Consider the following 10831-nt stretch of genomic DNA (forward strand, 5'->3'; position numbering starts at 1 on the left):
AATACAAATAATATCAACACTTACTGTGTGCCAAGGCATTGTTCTAAGCACTTTACATAATCAACTCACTTAATTTTTTTCTTCAAGTATAAGTAACACAGTGTTATATTAATTTCAGTTGTACAATATAATGATTTAACAATTCTATACATTTCTCAGTGCTCATTACTCTCAATTCCCTTTATCTATTTCACCCATCCCCCCACCAACCTCTCCTCTAGCAACAACCACTTTGTTCTCTGTATTTAAGAGTCTGGTTGTTTTGTCTCTTGTTTCTTTGTTTATTCACTTGTTTTCTTTCTTAAATTCCACATATGAGTGAAATCATATGGTATTTGTCTTTCTCGAACTGACTTATTTCACTTAGCATTATATCGAATAGGATTGTTTTCTTAATTTCCTTTTTGCATTACTCATTATTAGTCAGAAACACAACTGATTTTTGTATGTTGATTTCACATCCTGCAAACTTGCTGAATTTTTTTATTAGTTCCAACTGGTTTTTTTGTTTTTTTTTTTTTGTAGAATCATTAGGGTTTTCTAGATATAAGATGTAAGATATGAGATAATTTTACCTCTTTTTTTCTGATTTGGAAACCTTTTCTTTCTTTCTCTTGTCTAATTGCTATAGCTAAGACTGCCAATAATATGTTGAATAAAAGTGGCAAGAGTGGGCATCCTTGTTTTGTTCCTGATCTTAGAAGAAAGACTTAGATTTTTCTGTTTTTCACTGTTGAGTATGATGTTAGCTGTGGGCTTTTCATATATGGCCTGTCTTTTTTTTTTTTTTTAAGATTTTATTTATTTATTTGACAGAGAGATAGAGAGAGAGCACAAGTAGGCAGAGCGGCAGGCAGAGGGAGAGGAAGAAGCAGGCCCCCCGCTGAGCTGGGAGCCCCATGAGGGACTCGATCCCAGGACCCTGGGATCATGACCTGAGCCGAAGGCAGACACTTAACCGACTGAGCCACCCAGGTGCCCTGGCCTGTCTTATATTGAGGTAATTTCCTTCTATTCCTAGTTTTTTGAGTGTTTTTATCATGAAAGGATGTTGAAATTTGTTAAATGCTTTTCTGCATCTATTGAAATGATCATGTGATTTGATCCTTCATTCTGTTAATGTGCTGTATCACATTGATAGATTTTTGTATGTTGAACCATCCTTGCAACACAGGGATAAATACCACTTGGCTATGGTGTAAGATTCTTTCTATGTGCTGTTGAATTGGGTTTGCTAGTATTTGTTGAGGATTTTGCACCTATGTTCATTAGGAATATTGGCCTGTGGTCATCTTTTCTTGCAGTGTCTTTCACATTTGGTATAATGCCAGCCTCATGAAATGACTTTGGAAGTGTTTCCCATTCTTCAATTTTTTGGAAGAGTTTGAGAAAGATTAGCATTAATCTTTAAATTTTTGGTAGAATTCTCCAATGAAGCCATCTGGTCCTGGGCTTTTGTTTATTGGGAAGCTTTTGATTACTGATTTGATCTCCTCACCGGTTATAGAAATGTTCAGATTTTCAGTTTCTTTATAATTCAGTTTTGGTGGGTTGTATGTTTCTAGGACTTTATTTCTTCTGGGTTTTTCAATTTGTCAGTATGTAACTGTTTATGATAGTCTTTTATAGTCCTTTTTTATTTTCGTGGCTGCAGTAGTACTCATTTTTCATTTCTGATTTTATTTGAGTCTTTTTTTTTAGTCTAGCTAAAGGTTTGCCAATTTTATCTTTTCAAAAACCAAGTTTTAGTATTATTGCTTTTTTCCCATTTTTGTTTCATTTATTTCTGCTCTAATCTTTATTTTTTTTAAATATTTACTTATTTATTTATTTAGAGCGAGTGGGAAGGGTAGAGGGAGAGAGAGAATCCCAAGTAGGTTCCATGCCCAGTGTGGAGTCTGACTCAGGGCTCAATCCCACAAACCCGAGATCACGACCCAAGCTACACTCATCTGACTGAGCCACCCAGGAGTCCCACTAATCTTTATTATTTCCTTTATTTTGCTAATTCTGGGCTTAGTTTATTCTTCTTTTTCTAGATCCTTGAAGTGTAGAGTTAGATTGTTTGAGATCTTTTTTTTAATGTAGGCATCGGCTGCTATAAACTTCCCTCTTAGTACTGTTATTGCTGCATACCATAAGTTTCGATATGTTGTGTTCTCATTTTTGTTTGGCTCAAGATATTTTCTAATTTCTCTTTTGATTTCTTCTTTGACCCATTGTTTATTCAAGAGTGTGTTGTTTAATTTCCACATATTTGTGAATTTTCATTTTCCTTCTGCTATTAATTTCCAGTTTCATTCCATTGTGATCAGAAAAGATACTTGGTATGATTTCAATCTTCTTAAATTTGTTAAGACTTGTTTTATGACCTAATGTGACCTATGCTGGAAAATGTTCCACATGCGCTTGAGAAGAATGTGTATTCTGCTGCTGTTGGGTCGACTGTTCTGGATAGGTCTATATTTGTTAAGTCCATTTGTTCTATAATTTTTTCAAGCACCTGTGTTTCCTTGTTGATCTGTCTGGATATGCTATGCATTATTGAAATGGGATATTAAAATCTCCTAATATTATTGCATTGCTGTCTATTACTCCCTTCAGTTCTGACGTTTGCTTCATATATTTGGGTGCTCTGATATTGGGTGCATATACATATTTGTAATTATTATATCTTTCTGATTAATTGAAGTTTCATCATTATATGTCTTTTTTTTTCCCTTGTGACAGTTTTTGACTTACAGTCTATTTTGTATGACATAAGTATAACCACTCCTGCTCTCTTTTGGTTACCATTGGCACAGAATATCTTTTTCCATCCTTTCACTTTCAGCCTATGTGTGTCCTTAAATCTAAAGTGAGTATCTTGTAGACAGCATATACTTGAGTCTTTAAAAAAAAATGTATCTATTCAGCCACTCTAGGGGGTTTAATCCATTTGCATTTAAAGTAATTACTGATAGGGAAGAACATGATATTGCCGTTTTGTTAACTGTTTGCTGTATGTCTTGTAGCTTTTTTGCCCCTCTTCCTCTCTTGCTGCCTTACTTTGTATTTTGTTGACTGGTTTTATTGACATGACTTGATTCCTTTCTCATTTTCATTTGTGAACCTGGATGTCCATTTCCTTGCTCAGACTTGGGGAGTGTTTGGCCATTATTTTTCAAACATGCTTTCTGTCACTGGAACTCCCATATTGCATATATTAATTCACTTAATGATATCCCATATGTCCCTAGGTTTTCTTAACTTTTTTTGTTTTAAATGTGTATCTCTGGCTGGATAATTTCAAATGAACTGTCTTTGAATTTGCTGGTTCATTCTTCTCCAAATTAATTTTGTTGTTGAACTCCTATAGTGAATTTTTCAATTCGGTTATATTCTTTAGCTCCAAAATTTGGTTCTTTTAAAATATTTTCTCTTTGCTGCTGCTGCTAGTCTTATTTTATTCATGTATCATTTTCCTGAGTTCATTAAGCATCCCAGGGAGGCTTTTTAAGATATGGATTCTCAGACCCTATTGGCAGAGATTCTAATTCAGTAGTCCGTAGTGGAGCCTGGAAATCTGTATTTCTGAAAGTTTCCCTAGGTGATTTAGATGTACTTCTAGGTTTGGAAAACACTTCCAATGAAAAGACTACCTTCAACCCCTCCCACTTCCCACTTTTCTCCGAGATGCCACCATCTGTCTACCAGTATTCTGCCTCTGTATTATTTGAGGGATCTTGAACCCTTTCTGCCTCCAGGCAGCCTTCCTGGATTGACTCCTGTCTGACCATGAGTGTCTTAGAATTCTCCCCAGCCCTCTCCAACCCAAAATGGGCCTATACTTCCTATTTCTGTATTAATTTGGCATTTCATCCCTTCAATTTGCTATATGAGCCTTAAGCCATCACTGTCTAAAAAACTTCTGGACTAAGTCTACCCTAATTTTTTTTATTATTTAATGACAAAAAAGTGGTGAATGTAGTAGAGGTAGAACTCTGAGAACCCGGGTTCACATCTCTGTTCTTATAGGGTATGACCTGGGATAGGTTTATTTTCCTTTCTGGGTCTCAGTTTCCTCATCTGTGAGATGAGCAGTGAATAGATGGTCTCCATGATCCTTCCTTTTAGACTCTGACTCTCCTTCCTTCTCTTCTGCACTCCATAGTTGAGGAAGTGGAATTCTGAAGTCATTCCTGAAACTCTGCCCTAAATCAAAGGAACCAGCAGGCCTGCAAGTTTTCTCTCTACCTCCCTTTCCAGGAGTAACCATGGCCCTGAGTGATGTCGATGTGCAGAAGCAGATTAAGCACATGATGGCTTTCATTGAGCAGGAAGCCAATGAGAAGGCAGAAGAAATAGATGCCAAGTCTGAGGAAGAGTTCAACATTGAGAAAGGACGCCTTGTGCAAACCCAACGACTGAAGATTATGGAGTATTATGAGAAGAAGGAGAAGCAGATAGAACAGCAGAAGAAAATCCAGATGTCCACCATGAGGAATCAGGCAAGGCTGAAAGTCCTGAGAGCCCGAGATGACCTTGTCTCAGAGTTGCTGAATGATGCAAAGCTGAGACTCAGCAGGGTTGTGGCAGACCCAGAAATCTACCAGGGGCTGCTGGATAAACTAGTGCTTCAGGGTCTGCTCCGACTGCTGGAGCCCGTGGTAATCGTACGCTGCAGGCCACAGGACATCCTCCTGGTGGAGGCTGCAGTGCAAAAAGCCATCCCCGAGTACATGATAGTCTCCCAAAAATGTGTGGATGTCCAAGTTGATCAAGAGGTGCACCTGGCTATGAATGCAGCTGGAGGTGTGGAGGTCTACAGTGGCAATCAGAGAATAAAGGTTTCCAATACCCTAGAAAGTCGACTGGATCTCTTAGCCCAACAAAAGATGCCTGAAATACGAAAAGCCTTGTTTGGAGCCAATGCCAACAGAAGGTTTTTCATATAAGCCTCTGCCGAATGAAGCTCGTGTTGAAGTGCTAAGCCATTAAAAGCATACGTTATTAGGGCAAAGGAAACTAGTCATGTTTCCTCTTCTTTGTTGCTTTGATAGGATTCTATCTTCTTACATGAAATACCCTTTTAATAGCTAAAGGCATTATATTTTGCAGTGAAACTTGGAAATGCTTAGAAATCTAATTCTGGTTTATCCATACATGCTGCATCTTCTGGTCAGTTCAATAGTCTAGGTTGAAGGGAGTAAAGACATCTGCTCTTTAGCTTGTCCTTCAGTTGAGAGGTGAAGGATATCAATGGTTTGTGGGTTTGAGTACTCTAAAATTCTTTAATATTATTTGAAGTGTGTTTTCCTTCTTTTGCTTCAGCTTTCTGTATTTATGTTATTTAATGAAGTTTAGCGATCTTTTTTTTGTGTGTATAGGGCCAACTTCATGGGCATGTGACCAGAATAGTCACATAGGGTTCCATGCGCAAAAGAGCCCAACGCTTGGGGTTTAATGCTCTACAGCAATGACTTGAAATTCTTAGTTTTATCTTTGAAAATGTGTTTTATAAGTGAAGAATGCTGGGACTTTGGGGCATATGCCAGGCGCTTAGCTCCTGCAAGGTACCAAATACCAAAGCCTACCCTTCTCCCTGGGATGGATTCTTGGCCATTCATTTCCCAGCTTACTGGTGCCCTGAGACCCAGCCTTGCCCTCCCTCACCCAGTCAACATTGCTGCTTTCTGCCTTTGGTGAGGTCTGGGGGTGCCTGCAGGGAGGGTCAGGGACGTGTGCATGCTCTGCAGAGTCGTAGAGCTGGACACAGTGGTGGCCATCTCTGTCCAAGAATGGCAGCTCCATGGCACATTCAGCAAGTGACTTGGTGAGGGGGAGTTTCTTGCCTACCACATACTGAGCACATCCTGGTGTGGAGGTTTAAAGACCCTGGGATTCACCTGTCTGCTATGAGTGGGGTCAGCTGGTCTACTGGAATGGGAGCTATTTGGCTTGACTTCCCTGACCCCAGCCAGGGCATAGCACATAGATGTGGGGGCTGGTGGGAAGGAGGACCCAGCTATTGTCAAGCTTGCTGGGCCTGAGTCTCAGGTTGGGAACATCAGGACCTTATGAGGAAAGTATCCCAGTCCCTCAGACAGCTCAGTGCCTAGGGGGACTTATGCTCATTTCTTTGGCCAGTTTAAGACATCTTCCAAGAGAAGCCAAGAAATACAGATTGTATAATTTTGGTGATTCTCCATATGGGTATTTCACAATATAAAGATAAATGGTAAAATTCATGTTAATGATTTAAAATTTTTATTTTAATTTACTTAGCCATTAAATAGCAAATAAATACAATGACAAGTCAAAAGAGAGGCTGCAGAAGAAAGGAAAAAGCTTTATCTTTTAGGACTTTTCACTGTACTTTTTGAACAAAGGATTCCCACATTTTCTTTTTGCATTGGGCCCTGTAAATTATAGGTTGCTAGTTCTGCATGTGTATGCTGATTTACAGTCTAATCTATGGCCAAGTGTGGTTTATGTATTAAAATAAAGGTTTTTTGAAGAAAAAAAAAACCCACGCCACTCTGCCAAGGACAAAGTTTGGCTTACGTGGTCAGGAACAGAAATGTTGTAAAGCCCAAACACAAAGTAGGAGACAGGTTATTAGAAATCAGGGTGTCTCACAAAGCCTGGGTATAGGAATCTCTTATGGTCTCAGGAGAGGGCTGGGCCTGGGACTCAGAAAGCCATCTGAAATCCTCTACCTGGCTTCTTCATCTTTCTTTTAGGAGTCACTTTCTCTACTGCACAGTTTCAACGGTAGAGTATACATGCCTCATAAATTTACATTCTAAGGTTTACATGGTATAGTTCCAGACACGAACTTCTCTTACAATTCCACTTTCCTGAGAAGGAGTCCATTTGGCCCAGCTCAGGTCAGATGTTCACCTTTGGTCCAGCTGACATCTCAGAGAAAGGGGGTCCGTGCCAGCTAGACAATCTCTGCAAAGGGTGTCTTCTGTGTGGGTCTTTTTGAGCTGTGAGCCCAGTCATTTACTGAACATTTTCTGAATGCCAGTAATGAGCGAGGCCCTTTGCTAGCTGCTGGGTTGCAAAGAATACAATCGGGTCCTGTCCTTTAGTTATTGACACATAAACAGGTGAGGCTCATGTAATGGTAACGATACAAGGTGCAGGTGCCCGCCTAGAGCTGTATAAGAGGTACTGTGAGAATACGGTACAGGAAGAGAAGGTCACAGAAGGCTTCTGGGGTGCCGACTGTTTTAGGCAAAGGAGGTGGGGGAAGCATATGCAAAGGCCCTGAGGTGTGAAAAAGCAAGTTGTGTTAGAGGAACTGCGCATAGTTCAGTGTGATGGAGTATGAGGGATGTGGGGGACGTGACTACAGATGAAGCTGGAAAGATGGACAGAGCCTGATTATGAGGTGCAGTGGGCCTTGCTCTGGAGTTAGGCTAATTCTGCTGCGTGGGTGATGAGGGCTCACTGAAGGACTTTAAATAAGAGTGAAACCATGAGAGCTGGACTTTTAAAAGATTATGCTGGTGTCACTGTGTGTGGAAAACACATTGGAGGGACAGAGAGGTTGGAGGCAGGAGCCCTGTTGGGGCTTATTTACCAGCCCAAGTGGGAGACGATAAATAATCGATGCAGCTCTTTTGTGAGATAGGTCGGATTCTTTAACACACAGGCTGGAAGAGACTAGAATTAGTGAGTTATGTCTTACCCCCCTCCCCTGCCCTGCCCCCCAGAAAATTCTTTCCCTCATCCAGGCTTGAGGTTTTCCATCAGTTTTGCTTCATCTTACAGTTTTTTTTTTTTTTTTAAAGATTTTATTTATTTATTTGACAGAGAGATAGCGAGAGCAGGAACACAAGCAGGGGGAGTGGGAGAGGGAGAAGCGGGCTTCTTGCCGAGCAGGGAGCCCGATGTGGGACTCGATCCCAGGACCCTGGGATCATGACCTGAGCGGAAGGCAGACGCTTAACGACTGAGCCACCCAGGCGCCCCATCTTACAGTTTTTTTCTTATGAGAGTGTGCTTCCCCTCAGAGTCTTCCCCCTTCTCTCATTCCAGGCCCAGCAAAGCATTCCCTCCGCAGCTGCCTGAGCCCTCAGCTGCCTCTCTTCCTGGGAAGCCAGACCCCACTTCCTGCTGTAATCCAGGAGTATCTGAAGCCCCTTGGCTTGCCCCAGTTCTGGCCTTCTGAGCTGCCCTCAATTCATTACTGGGGCCCCTGACATTAATTCATCTCCAAAACAGCTGACAGGTAGATTTTATGAAGGTTTTTATGGGAAGTTGAGGAGAGCTTTACAGAGTGCCTGTGGGGCCCAATTACCCTAAGCCTCTTTTATTGTATTTTATTTTATTTTTTTAAAGATCTTATTTATTTATTTGAGAGAGCCAGCACAAGTGGTGGGGCGAGGGCAGGGGGAGGGCAGGGGGAGAGGGAGAACAGGCTCCCCGCTGAGCGGAGAGCCCGACAGGAGGCTCCCATCCCAGAGCCCTGGGATCCTGACCTGAGCAGAAGGCAGATGCTTACCCCACTGAACCACCCAGGCGCCCCTCCCTAAGTTCCATTTAAACATCTCTCTGTTTTTCCAAACTTTTCTTTTGCCCTGGGCTGCCAGATACTTTCTCTTTCTCCTCAAACTTCTCCTCCTCAGCCTCTCAACACCTGGGCTCCAGTCTCCTCCATCATAATGTCCCCTCAGCAAAACAAAAGCTGGTGGCTAAGGGAGCCCTGCCCTCCCACAGTCCCTGGTTACAAGGACTCTACAGTTCCCAGTGAGGACTCTTCATGCACCACCTTTATTTACTGTTAGCTGCTTTTTCTACTCAGCCCATCTTTTTAAACATTGCTCCTTGTGGGTAGGGACAGTGGGACAGTGTTTTGATTCTTCCTTCTTGCATTTCCTGCTGCCTTGTTATTTTAGTGCTGATCTTGGGCGTGCACAGCACACATAGTAGGTTCTGAACAAACATCTACGGTTTGTTCAGGCATTCTTTCCTGGCCTGGCTCTGGTTCCTAGATGGAGGCCTCCAGAGTCTTTTTCCTCTTCGACATAGATGGTGCCATAGCAAGAGGCACGTATGTGAGATGGGGACCAAGGGAAGGGTGCCAGGACTATAGTCCAGGGATGGTGCTTGACAAGAAAATCCTGCAAGATGGGCGGAGCCTGAGCTCCAGCAGGACTGCCCCCCCCCCCAACTCCCTTCAGTCAGGCCTTGGTTACCTCCCAAAGGCAGCTGTGGGTTTATTGCTTTGCTTCCCTCCCTGGGAAACAAATGGGAGGGGCTTTGCTTCGGACCTCGGTGCAAAGAGGGACTGTGGAGGGGCTGGGTCCTCCTTGCGGGCCTCAGCCCTGGGAAAGGCAAACCTTAGCCTTCAACACTAGCCCTGACCCGTGGGGTAGGCTGCTTGTCACCATTCTGACACCTGCACTCCCAGGGGTCTTTGCTTTAGAAATGCTTGCATGGGGCACTTCCGGGTAGTTGACTGGTACAAACGGGGTGCCTGGCTGCCTTGGTCAGTGGAGCGTGAGACTCTTGATCCTGGGGTTGTGAGTTCGAGCCCCACGTTGGGTGTAGAGATTATTTAAAAAAATAAAATAAAATCTTTAAAAAAGCTAAAACCAAAAACAAAAGTACACACACTCTTTATTAGTGTTAACTGTCCTACCCTCAAGAAGGCGTGTACCTCCTGTAAGCGCCTCGGTCCCTGTGAGCCAAAAGGAGCAAACTGTTTGAACCACTGGCAGGCGCAACCCTTCCCCACAGCGCTCCTCATTAACACTTCCTCCCAAGGTGCAAGGGAAGCTGTTTGCTGCTGGAGACAGAGGCTGTGCTGTGGGCGGGGGGCTGCTTCTGCATGCTCCTTCCCTGCTGGGGGAAGCTGAGTGCCCACCAGAGCCAGGCCCTGCCCTTCACTGAGGCCTCTGCCCCAGGGACCCAGGAATCCCGTTGCCAGGGGTCACATGGTGGAGGGAGAGCCTACATTTAATTCCAATCCTGAGATGCCTGGACAAGTAGAAATGGAGGGGATGTTTGAGCATGTGCTAGAACCTCAGAGGAGGCAAGGAAGGCAGACCAGCAGATTAGAACATGCTGCAGGGCTTCCTCTTTGATTCTAGGGTCCCAGGACCCCCGGAAGTAGGTCAGCAGATCTATTCTGGGCCAACCACAACTCCCCACGCCTCTGGGGAGCGAGTTCAGCCCTTTGCTGAGCTCCCCTGGGAAATTGCTCAAGGCTTTGCCCCCTTCCTCTGCACTCTTCTGTGTCCTTCCCTGTACCCTCCCCGTCTATTACCTCATCTCTGAAATCATGCCTGTTACTGACAGCACTGGGAAAGGATTGAGTCTCTCCTCCCGCCCCCACCTCCCTAAACTCGATTCCAAAGCATGATAGACCCTCACTGTCAAAGCACCCCATGCGCTGTCAGAGCACCCCCATGCTCCCATACAATCCCACAGCTCACCTGGTGGCCTTTTCTGCAGGACAGCATCCCTTTCCCTGGGCAGCAGGCTACTTACTGCACTTCTCCCTACAGGCAAGAGGGATCCCAGCTCTGACTGTCCTGGCAGACCCTTGGCCCAGCTCACCCCACCCTCCCACACAGCCTGGAATGATGGAACTGAGCACATTCTTTTGTCACGGGGACATGAGCCCATAGAGGGTGACGTTTGACTCATGGATTCATGTCCTGGTGCTTAGGGAAGGTTTAGAACTCGAAGGATCCAGAGAGCCAGATGCACATTTGCATCTGAAGCTTGGGGGGAACAAGGAACAGTCCAGGGTTATAATCAGCTAATGAGACTCCTGGGACTGCAAAGAAAACACCTGAAAAGACAGGGTTGTTGTCGTTCATTTTATGAA

General features: G+C 43.7%; 1 protein-coding gene across 1 annotated transcript; it reads left to right on the forward strand.

The window, feature by feature from the left end:
• The first annotated feature begins 4236 nt into the window (after window positions 1-4236).
• Window positions 4237-5098, forward strand: ATP6V1E2 (ATPase H+ transporting V1 subunit E2). The gene has a single exon (XM_032410508.1). The coding sequence runs from the start codon at window positions 4257-4259 to the stop codon at window positions 4935-4937; it is 681 nt and encodes a 226-aa protein (XP_032266399.1). The 5' UTR covers window positions 4237-4256; the 3' UTR covers window positions 4938-5098.
• The last annotated feature ends 5733 nt before the right edge of the window (window positions 5099-10831 follow it).

Source organism: Phoca vitulina, unplaced genomic scaffold (assembly GCF_004348235.1).
Source record: "Phoca vitulina isolate PV1807 unplaced genomic scaffold, GSC_HSeal_1.0 scaffold12, whole genome shotgun sequence".
In the NCBI taxonomy this organism is placed as follows: Eukaryota; Metazoa; Chordata; class Mammalia; order Carnivora; family Phocidae; genus Phoca; species Phoca vitulina.